General features: G+C 38.2%; 1 protein-coding gene across 1 annotated transcript in view; it reads left to right on the top strand.

The window, feature by feature from the left end:
- Window positions 1-16500, top strand: part of grb2b (growth factor receptor-bound protein 2b) — a 33716-nt gene extending 17216 nt beyond the window's left edge. The window contains exons 3-6 of the mRNA XM_032587668.1: window positions 3449-3546; window positions 9139-9261; window positions 9660-9828; window positions 14396-16500. Coding sequence (XP_032443559.1) covers window positions 3449-3546; window positions 9139-9261; window positions 9660-9828; window positions 14396-14581 — 576 coding nt within the window. The 3' untranslated portion in view covers window positions 14582-16500. The remainder of the gene's footprint in view (window positions 1-3448; window positions 3547-9138; window positions 9262-9659; window positions 9829-14395) is intronic.
- Window positions 16501-17869: the final 1369 nt, after the last annotated feature.

Below are 17869 nucleotides of genomic sequence, written 5' to 3'. Positions count from 1 at the left end.
TATTTAAAACTCCTCTAGTGCAGAATTTAGTTTTTTTTGTTTTTTGTTTTTTTTTTTTAACAGACATTCCCCTTGACTCCTTGTCTGCACTCAAAATGCAGTAAAAGCAACTTTTGGTTTTCCGTCCTCAAGGTTGTAACTCCAACACATTTTAAGCCTAAAATATATAAAAATTATTCAGATATTCCACAGATTTTCCTCTCAAGGCTCCCAAACCCCCGCTTCCCACCTCACAGAAGGCAGACTTCATGATGAACCTGAATCTTTGGATTAGTTTCACTTCAGCATTCAGAGCTAAAGCCAGGCGGTCACTCAGAGCGTCACATGATGCTCATGACTGTGCGCTCCAGGCACTGGACTATCCCTCAAGTTTAGCTTTACTGTACACATGCAGGACTTTTTTTTTTTTTTTTTTTTTTAAGAAAAGCTGGTAAATGTGCACCTTGGAAAATAATTTTGTTGCCAAAGCAGAAAACAAATGTTTTGACAAAGTGTTGTAGTTCCCAAATTGGGACAAGACCTCACTTGGGGTCACAGAAATGCATGTGTGGGGTCTTTGAGAACCTCTTGAGAAAATAAGCTAAATACTAAAAATGGCAATGTGCGAACGTGTGCATTTTCTAAATGGTGTGAAAGATAACATAATCGGCCCTTGATGCTGACTCAGTTAAAATTTTGGTTAGCTCAACCAAAAGTCAGGGTCACGAGCCTCATGCTTTTTTTTTCTATCAATTAAATTTTTTTAAGAAAAGCTCTTAAAAAAGCTTTTCATATCATTCTATGATATGCAGAGGACAAGTTGCGAGGGAAAAAGAGAAAACTATTTGGATTTGACATTATACATTGTTTAGTATCAGGACGGTGATTAGCATTCATAATAACTGTAGTAAGTTATTACTGCTATAAGTATATTAGCATGGTTGGGATTGCAAGCCTTAACAAAATGCTTTACCTGTTGATGTAACGACTAACAGTGTTTAAATACAAAATGGCAAAGAAGCCAAACTACCAGCACCTGTCAAGGTTTAGCTATTTGTAGCAGCCAGAATGAGGATCCAACAGGCTTCGGTTAGATGGGGTTCTTGTTTTGTAAAATGGTTTCTTACACTTCAGTTTCATCTTCATGCTTAAACACGTTACTGGAGCTAACTTTGAGTCTTCAGGCATTAATAACTTCCACACTGAAGAGTAGTGTTAGTGCGACCTAGTAACTCTTACATGTGTTTGTGATTTATTTCTCTGCGACTTTTTGTTTTATAAGCTTTCTTTTACTTGCATGTGAAAATGTCTGTTTGGCTCAGACTTGACCAAAGTACCTGCCTCAGTGTCTCACGTGTAAATACGGACACATGTACTTTGACCCACTTCTGCTTATGGCTCATTTTTGGTTCTGGTCCAGGGCCACTCCCTCATCCTGTAATGCTGGTCTTATGCAGAATTAGCAGCTGGGGGAAGACCAGGGACAGCTGGCATTCTGAGGGGTCAAAGGAGCAAGTAGACCGCAGTCACTCGACGGGCACATTAACCAAACCAACAGCTGGGATTGGCAAACCGTGGATTATGCATTTAAGAGGCAATAGAATGAGAAAATGGCAGACTTTTCCTTTAATATTATGTTTCTTTTTATTTTATGTTTCTCGTTCACCCTGGTACACTTCTGCTGTCTTGGTTTTATTTAGGAAAGTTCAGCCTAGACCTCACACTTGCAGCCTCTGTCTCTTAACACGATAAGCAGTGAGTCTAATTAGGACACACAAAAAAACCACACATTCCTCAGGGTTCATAGTCAGTTTTGGGAGAGAAAAAAAGGGAATTTAAGGTCTGGATAAGAATTGGGAAAAAAAAAACTGAATACAGGTTTTCTTTACTTTATTTTAGGGATGCACCGATATGAAAATTTAAGCTGATGTTGGTATCCGATATAAATATTGCTTTTATGGCCAGTAATTACCTATACTATATAAATTTCACTACCCTTTGACACCTTTGGGCAAAAAACCCCACGGTGCTGACTTCACCACAGCTTCTATGCTTCAGTTAAACTCCCCACAATCCTTTGCTGCATCACCAGCTGTGTTTCCATTGACCTTAAAATTGCTCAAAATACAAAAATAAATTTGCTTAATGGAAATGCACCAATTCAAAAAAAAAATAAAAAATTCAGTAAGCTTTTGCAGTTTTGGTTTTTCGGCTGTATCGAAAGTGTGTTTCGGAAAACTGCCATACCGTCTCCGCATCACACGAGTGACGTGATCAACAACCGGATGTTACTGCTGGCGGAAAAGACGGTAGACGACAGGAAGTGGTCTGAAGACGATTGCACAGCAATTGTTTGTTTTTTTTCACGTCTTATCGCATGAAGAAACTTACTTTGCATACGATTTTAATTGCATTTAGCATATTTATTTAGCAGAAATGCAGCAATTACAAAGTCGTGTTTTTTTGTTTTTTTTGCTTTGTTTTTTGTTTTGTTTTTTCAACATTGGCAGAATATTGACAACCTTTTGCAATGGAAACGCAGCTACTCTTTACAATCACATGACCAACCTCTCTCCAACAAGATAGAAATGAACATCGATTGTTAAAATCAGCCCAGTTTTTTTTTTTTTTTCATTTTTTAGACCGATACTGATGTTATCGGCCGATACCAATGTTATTGATAGACCATGCATCCCTACTTTATTGCCTAAAAATTGTATCCCATTTTTCAATACATTTATCTGTTTATGCCTACTTTTATTGAACCTTTTCTACTTGTAAGTGGGAAAGTACAGAATTAAGACATGGAAATGTGTAAAAAGCCGTTTTTTTTCTTTCGGATTTTTATTTGTGTATTCAGTGGAAAATGCGGGAAAGCTAAGCTAATCCATCAAACTCTCTCAATGAGGTAAACAGGAGCAGACAGACAACGGTTGAGCACGTCGTGTAAACTTGCATGTGATAAATTTTAGGGCCGTCTATCATCCCTGAAGATATTTGGATTCCTAGAGGTCTGCCACCTCGGTTCCTTCTGCTGTTCTTTGTGTGTTTAGTAAACGAGATGGAAAATGGAGCAAAGGGAAGGAGAAAATGTTAAATACAAACTTAGCTCTGTAAACTGAGGCGACATAACATGGTTGGTGGAGGTTGCATCCAATGAATAAAACATTTCTTTTTCTGTTTTGCATTGTAAAAGGATAGCTTCCAGTGTTTCTCCCTGGACAATTTATGACAGACTCTGCTTTTTAAAAGAAAAAGAAAAAAAGCTTGAGTAGCTTTTCCACAAAAGTCTCTCTTTTGAAACAAATTTCTCCACTTCATTCTTTCACCAATTAAATTCAGTTGCCATATTGTCATGTTTTAGCCTCCTGTTTATCAAGGTAAAGACACAAATTTCTGTACCTTCAGCATTTTGTTTGGACAGAATTTGACTGACTTTTATTTTATTTTTTTCTTTCTGTGCTTTCAGGTGTTAAATGAAGAGTGCGATCAGAACTGGTATAAAGCAGAACTAAATGGGAAAGATGGATTCATTCCCAAGAATTACATAGAGATGAAAGCCCATCCGTAAGTATTAAATGTAGCTGTAGTGTTTGTTTAAGAAGTGTGTCATTAATTTTCCTTTTTAACGCGCTTATCAGAAAGAACCCTGCTGCATTTGGTTTATTGTAGATCTGGACGTCATAAAATAAAAGTAATGCATCAATATTTTCACCGTGATTTATGATTTGTGGTGTTCATATTTTAAAATGCATTTTTAATCGCTGTTTTCAGCCGTATAATACGGTGGCTAACAATGAGTCAGACTTTGAAACTCCTTCCAACCACAGATAAATGTGAAAAGTCCAGCAGTAAAAGTGTCTTCTAATCACTCTGACAAAGCTTATGGTACGGTCAGGCTGCTCACGTTTTAAAATGGTATGTTAGCCTAGCAAAAGTATTGACAAACAATGAGCTCTGTTTTGGAAAAATGCAAATCCGACTACTCGGTGTGTGTCCTCTGATGCTGAGCAGAGCCTTTTAAAAACTGGTTTTATTGGACACAGTATTCATGTAGATTTAAAGTTCAGAAATCAACATTTATCAATCTGAGTTGAAGTGGAACAGGTAAAAATAACAGAGATTTGAATAAAATGTTTGACATAGCCCCTTCAACCAATCTGTTTTTCCGTTAATAATTTTTTAATAGTAATATTTATCAAAATATTAAAAGAAGAGCCAAATCGGAGCTTTGCAATTTTAATGACAAACAGCAGGCCTAGTTTTTTTTTCCCTCTTAAATGACTCTCTTCAAAAAATTTAGAGTTACTTTTACTTCTGCGTCTACAAATGTAACATCTCTGATTGTGATTGTTGTACTTTTTTCAAATAGTTAGATTTTTCTTCTTCTTTTTTTAACTTTGTCACCATGATGCTGCATCTTGCTTTTCTTTTTTTTTTATATGGAGAGTTTTCAAAATGCTTGATTGGTGACAGCGGTTGATTGTTGCTTTGAGAATAATAATAGATGAAGATGGGTTGACTTGTGAATTTCCATTAAATTTTAGCATCCAAAGCTGAAAATTCTACAAGACTTGCTTTAAGGAGCCAACCAGAGGTTCTTAATAGCTTTTGAGCATTTTACACAGCAACCTCCGAATGCAAGAAATTGGTAGCTTTTGCTGTCGCATCAGATCATCGAAAACACACATCTGTTGATAAAAGCTTTACATTTTGGACTAAGAACCAGTTGCATGCGGTAGAGTTTGCCTGCAGCCTCTCCAGATAAATCTTGGCAGGATCCTTGGACACGTTTCCCTCTGGACCCACATTGAGTGCCAGATTACCTCTCTGTTTAATAATGTGCTCAGAGCCTCTTACACTTGATTGAATATTGACCTCACTGCATCGTTGCTGCGGTGCCGTCAGAAGTAACTTTGTGGAAGGATGGCTCTCACTCTGCTGGGCGTGTCCTTTTTTACTCTTATTTCTCTCTGTTCGTCGGTGCTGCTGGCCAGTTGTTGTCTTAGCAGTGAAATATTTGGACCGCCACCCCTTGTACTTTATAGTAAGAAGAGCCGTGGTTCATTTGTTTATATGTAGCCTGGGATTTGTTGCAACAAAATTAGATAGGGTTGCTCTCTGTAGATGTATTGTTTGGTTTTTGATAAACATCTCCGGTTGAAATGTGCATTAATGGTTGAAAATAGACTCGAACGTTACAACCAGTCAAGAGCCGATAAGAGAGATTCATTGTTTTATTACTTTTTGGTCAAAATATCATTATCAAAATATTTTAACAAAAATAAATAAATTTTATATAATAAATCATATCACAGATTTAATATCAATATTTGTTTTGTTTTATGGGGGATCGGGGGGCCGGTTATTGAACACAGCCAATAATGGTGTTGGCAGTTGAAAAGCTTTTTTTTTTAAAGACATTTAAGAAAATATTTAAAAGCCACTTCAGGCTAAAGTTGACAGATCAAGTTTAAGTATTTTTTTTTTAGATTAAACAGTAGGTTATTTTAAGAGTTTACATCAAAACACTGGATAAGTTGATTTTGCTTTTTCCACAAGATATCACATCTTGCTTTGCTAATATTAACCAGCTAAGTAGCAGAGCTTGGTTATTTAGCACTCTAATATTAACCTATTGTGTTGTCCCAGACTTTTAGCCAATTTTACTTTAAAAAAAAAAACACCTTTATGTTAATGACAGTAATAGCCGATATCTTGTAGATTCCAGCCTACAGACGCGTTACAAGGTTGGTTATGCTAGCTTGACTTTGACAACCTTAACATGTAGATGTGCTGCAGGATTTCGTGTGGTTTGGTTCAGTTAGAAGAAAATAAAGGCGACTCTCACACTAACTCTCTGAAAGACCATCAGCAGCGCAAGTGTTATTAGCTATAAAGTCGATTAGCTATAAATTAGCTAATCGACCTCCTCTGTATTGTCCTCTGTCACTTATTAATCGCAAAATAAACATCAAGCCTGAAACCATAAGACTGTAGCAGACTGAATGACTTTCTTTGTCCAACTGGATGGTGAGCAATGGCTGCCATTTTGAAAAATCAGGAAAATATTCAGGGTTTTTATGGTTCAAAATGTAAATATGCATGGCTTGACAGCAAACTCATTAATCACAGGAAATGCCCATCTTGAAAACTTGTTCAACAAAAATAGTTTCAAGATCAAAAAAAATGATCAATAAGTGATTTTTTTTTCTTTTTCTATTATTTCTTAAAGGACGAAGGGGTCCCAATTATGTATTTTTTTTAACACTAAAACTAATTTTCCTTTGTAATCATGTTTTGGGTTTTTTTTTTTTTTGTTCTAATAGCAAACCCCTTGGAACATCTGTGCCAACTTATGCTCTTGTATCCACTTGTGAAATATTAAATCATCTGCTCCACTACCTGTAAACATCAGCTGTTCAACACGTGGACTTTCACTAGACCATTTTGTTAGATAATTATTCTTTGAAGCAATACTTTTTGAACCTCTGGCTGTATTTTTTTTTTGGGGGGGGGGGGATAGTTGTGGTCATGACCTGGCCTGATGTCTTTTGTTTTGTTTGTTTTTTTTAACCCTTTGTTTGTGTTGTGGAGTTTTCCAGTCATATTAACAATCTGCTCCAAATGTACCAGGCTTCCACACGACCCTATAGACATGCTTACACTGCTTTGCTGTGTAACAGAGCACAATGGTGTGATTCAGCACCCAATCAGTCATGCCTGTCTGTAGACAGATCTTTGACCCTGTTGAACAATGATTGCGTTTTGTCACTCATGAAAACGTGTGTGTGTGTGTGTGTGTGTTTGTGTGTAGCCATAACAGCAGCATGTATGTTGCCGATTGTAGTTCTGGTTTTAAACTTCTTTATTTTCTTCTTCTTTTTCTGTCTTTAATTTTGGGTGCATTAATTGCTCTGCTATCAGGCTGATCTAACAGGGAAAGGGAGTATGTGCAGACTTTCTGTCCTGCCAAGCTGAGATGCAAAGTGGATTAAGAGTTGGCCAGTTCATCACTGATTCCCAGCGACGTTTGAGGTAGCCAGGATCCCAGCTTTTGGATGACGTCTGGCTATTTACACAAGTCTAAAGACTTAACATAATTTGTCTTGGTTGTAAATCTCAGAGCAGATCAATTGAGTTCACACCACTTTTAATGGCTTAAACCTGATTTAAGCAGAAATAATTATGTTGCTCGGTTCATTGCAGACCATGAAGCATACAGGTTGTTCTGTTTTCAAATCTGTGAAGCCATAAAACTCGCTTTGCCATTATCGTTACATAACTAGTCTGGCTGTGGGTGAGTTGAAGGACAGCTTCATTAGAACAGTCGGTGCTGGGATGGTTAAAGCTGCAGCTTTTCCAGCTATGCCTCAAACAGACCTGTGCATGTTTCCAATGGGAGGAAAGCACTGATTCTTATCATTTGATTTAAGGCTGCAGCTAACGATTGTTTAGTCATGGATTATTCTGACGATTAATCGAATAACAAGATTTTTTTTTTTTTTTTTTTTAATTGAACATTTTGCAGGTTTTTTATTTAACCACATAAGTGTTTTTTGTGCAAGATTAGAAATGCATTAAAAGATGCAAGTAAGGATTTTTTTCAAAAATGAGAAAATGAACATTTTATTGCCTGAAATACAACAACATGGTATTCCTTTTGGTGTATGTGTGATCATTTGTAGCAACAGTTCGCCTGCAGCTAAAAAAAAAAAAAAACTCTACTAAAATACTCTTTTTATTATTATTATTATTATTTATTTTTATTATTTTATTATTAATTAGTGGATAGCAAAATGTGCTTAATAGACTTAAAATTTTAACCAGGGGAAGCTGAAGAATGTCAGTTAAGTTCTGAGAGGAACATATTTCCAGACAAAGACGGTTTTTTGTCTTAAGTGCAAAATGTATCTATTTGACTTAATTAAATATGACTGTTCTTTCAGCAAATTGTCATTTTTGAGTCTCTTTTTTTCCTCCATGTAATGTTTAATTGATTACTACATTGACAATTATTTCTATAATCGATTAATCATGATTCATTCGATTAAAAGGTTGTTTTTTTCTCTCTCTCTCTCGCTTGATTTCATGCATGTTACAACATGGTGACGACATCAGTTCAGTTAAATTCTGTTTCGATTTGTCACAAATGTCTCCTCAAGGTGCTTCCTTAAAATGTTTTAACCCAGATTCATAGTCATACATACGTAGATTCCAAACTAATACTGGTTAAAAAAACAAACAGTGCAATTAAGTTCAGTTTATTATGCCTGCATCAAGTCACTAATGTGTGAAAGGGCAGGTAGAAACAATAAACATTTGATGGCATCAACTTATTAATCCTGATTGATCAGGATTAATTGGATTAATTAGATTAATCTTGATTATCAATTATAGCAATAATAGTCAACTAATTGTGAAATTGATCTTATCCACTGATCTTATTTGCTTTTGCAAAGATGCAAAAAATCAGCCACAGGCTTGTTTGTCTCTGCTGTGAGAAATGACTGACAGACAGACCCGCCCATGATTAACAATAGTCACCTCACTGTTGACAACTTAGCAACTATGTTGCTATATTTAGCAGCTTTTCAGACAAAAACAAATCAGTATCGTCCAGAATCGGAATCAGCAGCTCAGGCTGTTTGAAGATTGGCGATTCGTCAGAAAACTGCAATCAGTGCAGGCTGAATTTCCAGCCATCCCTCCTACTCAGCATGACTTGGAGTTTAAGGAGGACATAGGAGGACATTCACTGAGGGGGAAAAAAGAAAATGCAGAAGCTCGTTCTACGCAGGAGAATTAAATTGTTATTGGCTGCTGTGGCTCCGTCCAGGAGCGAAACACGGCTAAATATACGAGCTTTGACACGAAACCGAACCAATGTAAAGCAAATGGACTCGTTTCCTGCTTGAATGTCAGCTCCTCCATTTTAAATCTTGGGTTTATAGCTTCCTACCTGTTGACCAGCAGGATTTCCTTCAAGTTTTTTTTTCTCCCAAAAAGGTCAACCTGAAGCTAAATCCATTTGTTTGTATGCAGTCAAATTTCTACAGTACGGTGACAGAGGTGGCTTTTGATGACGGCAGTAAAATTATATTTGTGCCCTTTTTTTTTCTCCCCCTTTTTTTGTGTGTGTGGCGTTTTCCTCTGCAGGTGGTTCTTCGGGAAGATTCCCCGCGCCAAAGCAGAGGAGATGCTAAACAAACAGAGGCACGACGGGGCTTTTCTCATCCGAGAGAGCGAGAGTGCGCCAGGAGACTTCTCCCTGTCGGTGAAGTGAGTAGAGCAAAGTCTAATGTCAGATGTCACACACATGGCATATATGAGTCAGGGTTCAGTTTCCTCGGAACTCAGCTTTTATTTCCTGCTTCTAGCGCTTTATATGCTGGGTCTAAGAACTTTTATATTTGCCGTGGTTGAGTCATTTCCTTAATCTGGCGATGCCGCCATGATGTCACCGATGTTTCTTCGATTTGTTTTGAGTGCTAGACTTAAGAACTATAATTACTTTCCAGACGCTTTTCAAATCATTCAGGCAGATGATTAAAAACAAAAATTACTCTGTAGCATGCAGTGCATCTTATCACCACTGTGGGATAATTGGTTTTTGCTTTTTTTCTTCTTTTGTTTGTTTTTTTTTTTGTTTATAATTTTGCACCGTTATCTTTTTCCAGGTTTGGTAATGATGTCCAGCATTTCAAGGTCCTTCGTGACGGGGCTGGGAAGTATTTCCTCTGGGTGGTGAAGTTCAACTCGCTCAACGAGCTGGTGGATTACCACCGCACGACTTCAGTCTCCCGCAATCAGCAAATCTTCCTGCGAGACATAGAGCAGATCACCCAGGTAGGAAATGACACCCTGTGACGCATCCTTAACTGTTAACTGTTTGAAACAGTTCTTGTACAGTGACAGAAACTAAATATTAGTTTTTTAGGGTTTTTTTTTTTTTTTTGAAAAAAGGTTAAAAGGTTTGCAGAGGATTGCTCATTTAACCACCAAGTCAGATTACATTGACTTTTAATGAACTTGGTATAATTTATCTTCTTTGCAGAAGTATTTGTAACCTTAAATTTATAACTTTTTTTTCCTGGTGTGTTTTTATTTTATCTAATTTTTTGTATTGGATGGACCAAATGCATAGGGCTGAATTGTGACATGGCAGGAAGTAGAGACGCACGACTCCACTTTTTCTCCCTTCCGATACCGATATTTGATGTTTGTCAGCCGATACCGATCCGATACAGAAAAACATTGCTGAATTGACTGAGAATGTTTTTTTTGTTGTTTTTTTTTACCCCTCCAGGGGGGTCTTTTTGTGGGCTCTAGAGTCCCTTTTTACAAAGTAGGCTGACAGGAAAGGGGGAAGGAGAGGAGGGAAGACATGCGGTAAACGTCGCCGGGTCCGGGAGTCGAGGACTTGAGGCCTCCAAATGTGGGTCGCGCTAACCCCTACGCCACCACGGCACGCCCAATGTTTTATTTTTTTAAACTCGGACATAAATGTACTGAATTACAAATAACACAACTTTACTTTGTTTAGTCAGTGCAATCAGGAGTAGAACAGCCAATGTAAAATGAATAATAAAGTGATACTGGCAAAAAAAAAAACAATAAGTTGACTGCCTTTGGTCAAACATGCAAAAATAAACTACAGCAAACCTTCTTTGAAATTATTCAGAAAGGAATTCTGAATAAAATGGAAAATAAATAATGAAGCATGATGTCGCTCAGAGCATAAAGCATAGAATTACACTGACTAGATCTGCCCTCTCCGATCAGGCACAAATATCACAATACACCACCTGGAATATTTTTCAATATCTGGACTGATAAAGATGTTAATATCGGAACGGTGCAGCTCTAGAAGGAAGACGATGCAGGGGCCTTGAATATTCTGTACATATTGGAAATCTGAAAAATGTGGAGCTTAAAACTGGACTTTAACTGCATCATTTCAACACCTACATGCGAAACCGTTTGTGGCTATTCTGGCTCGTTGTTTAGTGTTGAACTTTGCCCCAGACTCAAGTTTTGTGCAGCCTGTTACTTTTGTTTTTCTTCCCATGCTGCTCCTGTATTTAGCTCCATTAAGTCTCCCCCACAGCACCAACGTACAGGTGGGAACGGTTTCCTCATGCCAAACGCTTCTCGGCTAAAAGTTCCGTTTCGGTCTCGTCTAACGACATCCATTTTTCATTTGTCCCCCTCATTTTTGTTACAGTCCTCGCATCACACAAAACCAGACTTTTTATAGCGTTCTTTCAGCAACTATTTTCTTTTTGTTCATCCTCCCATTCATACTAGCTCAGTAAATACAGTTGCTTCCCACACTCCTCAGGTTGTTATTTAAAACATTTTCAAACCACATATTTTTCCCTCCATTTCACAATTAGACTTTCTGTGGGTCGGTAACACAAACGGCCAATAAAAACACATTGAATTTGTGGTTGGAACAGTGAAAAAAAGTGCAAATACTTTTCCTGGTTTAATGTCTTTTTTTAGTGGTGTGTGTGTGTGTGTGTGTGTTTTAAGAAAAAAAAGAATTTGAAGTGTACTTTTTGATTAAAAAGCCTGTGCCTCGTATATAAATATAAAAATGGATCTTCTGTGTATTATATTGCGTATAGATTCATCCTTGAGAAAGAAACATGAGTCACGTTCTGCACACACCACAAGCCACAAAATGCTAGCAGCAAACAACTTGCATGCACATGCTCTATATAAATCTTCATACACTAAGAAGATCTTTACATGCTGGGTAAAGTGAGCTGAGGGGGGAAAAAATCATTTATCATATTCAAGCTACTATTTATCAGTACTATTTATTCGGTGACGATCTTAGAGTGTCTTTTTTTTTTCTTCCAAAACAGTTGCATTGGAAAAAATGACTAATTGTTTCGCGTCAGATTTCAAAGACGGTGCAGATTCTCCGAACCAATCAGACTCTGAAGCAGCGAGGGATTTTTTTTTTTTTTTTGCGTTCCATCTAAATCGCTTTCACGGTTTGAACTCTGTAGTTTGAGGGTGACCTGCTTTAAAAAGGGGTAGTGACGGGGGCGGGCAGAAAACACCCCTGGAAATTTAGTGGCGGTTAGGTTAGGTTAGGTTGCAGGCTGCAAGTTTGAGGGCCAGCGGCAGGGGAAGGCAGAGAGGAAGCAACCCAAACCACTCAGAAATGAAATGATGCTGCAGGTGAGACAAAGGCACAGACTGAGTTTGTGTGTGTGTGTTAGTTGGGAGGTGTTAATGTAGTATTGTGACTATGATGACAAAATCTCACCTTTTTTTTTTTTTTTTGTTTAAACAAAAGTATACCGAGTTTTTTTTTGTTGTTTTTTTACTCAGGATGAGCGCAGCCTATTTTATGTTCTCTGTTTCAGATTGTTTTTTTTGGGGGGGGGGGTTCAGTTTAATTGTACACTGCCTGGCCAAAAAAAAAGTCGCCACCTGGATTTAACTAAGCAAATAGGTACAAGCCTCCTATTGGATAAGTTCTGCATAGGCGATTATCTTTCAGCGGGCAACAAGTTATTTAACCCCAGCTGATGCAATGAGTAACTCCTCATTTCTTAAACAACCCTGGCAAAAGACACATCCTGTGGTCGTGGAAAAGACGTTAGTCTGTTTAAGAAGGGTCAAATCATTGGCATGCATCAAGCAGAGAAAACATCTAAGGAGATTGCAGAAACTACTAGAACTGGGTTAAGAACTGTCCAACGCATCATTAAAAACTGGAAGGATGGTGGGGAACCATCGTCTTCCAGGAAGAAATGTGGTCGGACAAAAATCCTGAATGATCGTGATCGGCGATTACTTAAACGTTTGGTCAAATCAAATCGAAGAAAAACAACAGCAGAACTCAGGAGTATGTTTAATTGTGAACGCAAAAGCATTTCCACACGCACAATGCGAAGGGAACTCAAGGGGTTGGGATTGAACAGCTGTGTAGCCGTAAGAAAACCTCTAATCAGTAAGGCTAACCAGAAAAAAGGCTTCAGTTTGCTAGGGAGCATAAAGATTGGACTCTGGAGGAATGGACGAGGGTCATGTGGTCTGATGAGTCCAGATTTACCCTGTTCCAGAGTGATGGGCGCATCAGGGTAAGAAGAGAGGCAGGTGAAGTGATGCACCCATCATGCCTAGTGCCTACTGTACAAGCCTGTGGGGGCAGTGCTGTGATCTGGGGTTGCTGCAGTTGGTCAGGTCTAGGTTCAGCAACATTGTGTGCCCAAAGAATGAGGTCAGCTGACTACCTGAATATACTGAATGACCAGGTTATTCCATCAATGGATTTTGTCTTCCCAAATGGAACGGGCATATTCCAAGATGACAATGCCAGGATTCATCGGGCTCACATTGTGAAAGAGTGGTTCAGGGAGCATGAGACATCTTTTTCACACATGGATTGGCCACCACAGAGTCCAGACCTTAACCCCATTGAGAATCTTTGGGATGTGCTGGAGAAGGCTTTGCGCAGTGGTCAGACTCTCCCATCATCAATACAAGATCTTGGTGAAAGATTAATGCAACACTGGATGGAAATAAATCTTGTGACACTGCAGAAGCTTATTGAAACAATGCCACAGCGAATGCGGGCTGTAATCAAAGCTAAAGGCGGTCCAACAAAATATTAGAGAGTGTGACCATTTTTTGGTGGCGACTTTTTTTTTGGCCAGGCAGTGTATGTAATACATTTCACATTAAATGAAATGAAATTATCTTGTTTGGTTTTTTTTTATTCTCCCACCCCCTTTTTTGACAAAAAGATTAGAGATGCACTGATCCAATATTAATGTCTGTTTCTTTGCCAATATTGGACAAAAATTGTAGATTGGTTGACAATGTGTCCGATCCATAAAGACAGATCTGTTCAGACCAATTCTATGCTTTACGCTCTGAACAATTTCACACTTTATTATATTTAGAATTCCTAATTACTCTTTCTGAACCATTTGAAAAAGAGATTTGTTTTTATGTATTTCACCAAACTTATAGTTTTTTTGTCAGTTTCACTTTATTATTAATTTTACCTTGGCTGTTAATTGCACTAAACAAAGTAAACGTTATTTTTACATGTTTGACCAAGCTTGTGAAGCTACAGGTGTATTTAAATGTGCTGTACTGGTGCAGAGTTATTAAATAAATTTGTAATTCAGTACTTTTATGTCTGTTTAAAAAAAACGTCTTTTTTTTTTTTGTCAATTCAGAGTTTTTTTATTTATCCTCATATCGGTATCGGAAGTGGGGGGGGAAAAGTGGATCGGTGCATCCCTAGTAAATGATTTGTCTAAGTGTCCTCTCCGGTTTTGACTTGCTTCACATTGAAACTGTCGCCACAGAATCGCCATCATGTTTCTCACGCGCCGTGTTTTTTCCACTTTCCTTTCATTTCTCTCTCCTTGCCCTTCAGCACCCGACGTACGTGCAAGCGCTCTTCGACTTCGACCCGCAGGAGGAAGGCGAGCTGGGTTTCAGACGCGGCGACTTCATCCAAGTCCTGGACAACTCCGACCCCAACTGGTGGAAAGGAGGCTGCCACGGCCAGACGGGCATGTTCCCCCGCAACTACGTCACGCCTGTTAATCGGAACATGTAAAAAAGGAAAAAATTCTAAAAGAAATTTCAGACCAACACAACAGCAACCATCACCACCATCATTATCATCATTGCTCTTGACCTCATCCTCCCTGCCATCCAACCTGCAACCAACCCCCCCCTTGCCTTTTCCCCCTCCCCTGCCCCGGCCATCCCATGGTGACCATAAAAAAAAAAAAGAACACAAAGAAGGCAAAAAAACTGAAAAAAGAGAGAGAGAGAGAAAACAGGAGTAGAGCTGCCGTAGGCGTAGCTTCGTGGGCGGCAGCAGAGCGGAATCGACCTCTCTCCGCGCCGAGAAAGGTTCGCCTCCCTGCTGAACGCCTCGGCGAGGACCGAACTGTCTGAGGGAAATCAAAACGCAGGAGGGAGGGGGAAGAGAGAAAACAAACAAAACAAAAACTAAACTAAAGCCTAGTGCGCCAACCGTGAGGATAACCAAATGATTGAACCGCTCCCACAGCTGCTTCTGTCTTCTCAACTTCTTAACATTCTGCCTGTTTCTGTTCCTTTTCTTTTCTCCTTACTTCTTTGCCGCATGTTGTTTTTTTGTTTTGTTTTGTTTTTTTAAAGATCACGTCAAGGAATCGTCTACCAATTAAACATCGTAAGTCGTTTTAAAGAAAAATGGAGAAAAGGCTAAAAAAAAACAACAACGTTTTAAATAATGTACAAAAAAAAAAGCAGAGAAGCGAAGCCATCTACGACATCGCAGCTAGTTTCCACGTTCTAGACCGTCGGCATGTGAGCGTTGTGCGTCTGTTGTTGACTTTATAAATGAATCACGTATAGAGAGAGAATCCATTTTTTTAAGAATATATATTATATATTTGTATGTTTGTCTGTTTTACCTCTTCACAATTTTTTTTTTTTTTCCCCCCATTTGTAAATTATGTTCAACCTTCTTGTTAGCTTAGATAAGACCTAGTAGCTCTAGAATGTGATAACTGTCGACATTGATTTTCTTTTTCTTTAACTTATCCGAGGTTACGCGACGTTTTTTTTTTTTTTTTCTTCTTAGGCTTCGTAACTTCCGATTTCAGAAGATTTCTTGGCTTTGTCATGCAAGTACGGTAAAGTTTAGTCCTCTGAAGGAGTTCGGTCTGGTCAGGAAGCCAACGGCGACCAGCAGAGAGCGCTGGAAAAAGGCCGGCCGCAGCTAACGCACCGATCGCGAGCCACGCTGGGGTTTTTTGTTTTTTTTTCTGTTTTTTGGGCAGTGAATGTAGCTGACCGCACCGACAGGCAAATATGAGGGAAGCACGGTCGGAGAAACTGAACCATACAACCACCACAAGGGATTTTAAAAAAGAAACAAGACATGCTGAAGTAGTAGTGTTGTCAATATTCATTTCTAGAGAGATTGAGAGAGTGGTCTATATGTACAGGTAGTTAACGGTCACATTCAGACACATTAAATGCATGCGTTAGCAGACACTCTCCTGCAAAGCAACAAAAGGGGCTGAGTTTGGATAATCGCGTCGTGAGACCTGCAGGTGGCAGATTCACACTTTGGAAAACTGAGATTGTTTTTGTTTTCTTTTTAATGCTAAAAGTTGAGAGATCAGCTGAAATAATGTAAAAAAACAATTTGTTTTGTTTTTGTGTTTTTTAATGTGGTGTGTGGTCAAGCACTTTCTTTTCTTTTTTTCCCCCCGAACATTCTAATTTTTATTATTTTTTTTCCGTCCGTTCCAGTGTGCGTTTTTGATTTACTGTTTTGTGTTCACCTTATTTTGGTTTCAGTTTCTCGTTCTCTCTGGATAGTGCCTTTCTCTCTGGTGTTTGTGTCTCTGATCTGCTACCATGAGCCCCCCCCCCCCACCGTTGCCACCCCAAACCCCACCACCACTGCTCTGGATCTGTATTGATAATAAATGTAAATAATCCAAGATGTCCCATCTGATTTTAAAAAAGGAAAAAAAAAAAAAGAAAAAAAAACCTCAGCCTCCTGCCCTCCTACATCAGCCCACCTTCACCTTTTTTGCCCTCACCATCAAGGAACTGTTGTGTCTCTTTCTCCTTGTCTTGCATAATGACACTGTTTTTGCTTTTATTTTATTTTAATTTTTTTTTTGCGTTTTTTTTTTTGTTTTCAATTAATAAAATGCAATTATTAAAAAAGGTTGTCTTTTATTTATTTATTTTTTTTTTTAAACCAATAAAATTTCTTGTTACTAAAAGTAAAAATTCATTCTATACAGCAACTCATTTAGCAAAAACCTTTGTTTTCTCCTGACACTTTGTTAGTCTTAAAGAAAGCCTAAATTAATTTTAAGATTGTAAATAGTATGTCACCTTAGCTATATAGCATGAAGTATTCTGGTTTTGGAAGCAGCGACTTCACCGAAGCAAAAGAATAAACAATTTCTGAAATAGTTAAGATTTTTGAATTGTATTGCTTCTCATTTTTCTGCTCTTTTTTTTTAAATAGACAATGCATAATTTTCATATGTCATTTAAAATCACATGCAGTATGCATTGACATTAAGCTAACCATCTGCTTTAGCCAGCCTGCAGTCCGCTCCTTTACAGTATAAGTCTGGAGTGGTTGAAGTCGCTCCTGTAAAGGGAGTTATGCATTTTCCACGCATGCATACATACTGCCATTTCAGAGCACAAACAAGTAACTGCTAACTTCAATTGTTATTGTATGTACCAAAAACCAACTTAAAAGAAATTTGACTTTGCAATATAGACTTATCTGACTCTTTGAAATTAGCCTCTGTCTCTTTAAGGACCTCCCATCCAGTCCAACACTGATGCCGTTTACAACCGTATAGAAAGAAGCTCGTTAACTTGCACAACTCTACCCGAAGGTATTAGATATTTCCCCTACTTTAGTGAAATTGTGGTAGAAAAACGCATCTTTGAGTACATTGCATTTCCATTGGCTGTTTCAGGGTTTACTCTTAAGATCAGGTTCTTGTTTTTAACCTGAACCCTGAAGGATCAATACCACAGCAGGGGTTGAAGCACTTAACAAAACTTAGTCGTACTTCGGGTATTACAGTATGCATCCCTGAAGAATTTCATACGTCCCGGTAGAACTTGTACTTTTTTTATTATTATTTTTATTCCTAAAAATTAGTGTCAGAATCAGGCTACAATTAATAAGGGTTTTTCTTGTGCCTCCTGATCCTGAGACAAAGATGATGCAACAGCTGATCTAAAAGAGGAAGCTGAATTCTTTTTTTCTTTTCTCTTTTTTTTTTTTTTTTTTTTTATGAAGTAGAAGGTTGCATTGCTCTACATGCCGCATGTCGCTGCAACCCTGCAAGATGCACCA

This window comes from Xiphophorus hellerii, chromosome 16, assembly GCF_003331165.1.
Source record: "Xiphophorus hellerii strain 12219 chromosome 16, Xiphophorus_hellerii-4.1, whole genome shotgun sequence".
Lineage (NCBI taxonomy): Eukaryota > Metazoa > Chordata > Actinopteri > Cyprinodontiformes > Poeciliidae > Xiphophorus > Xiphophorus hellerii.
Note: the sequence above shows the minus strand (reverse complement) of the source record. Positions and strands in the feature narration are given on the sequence as shown.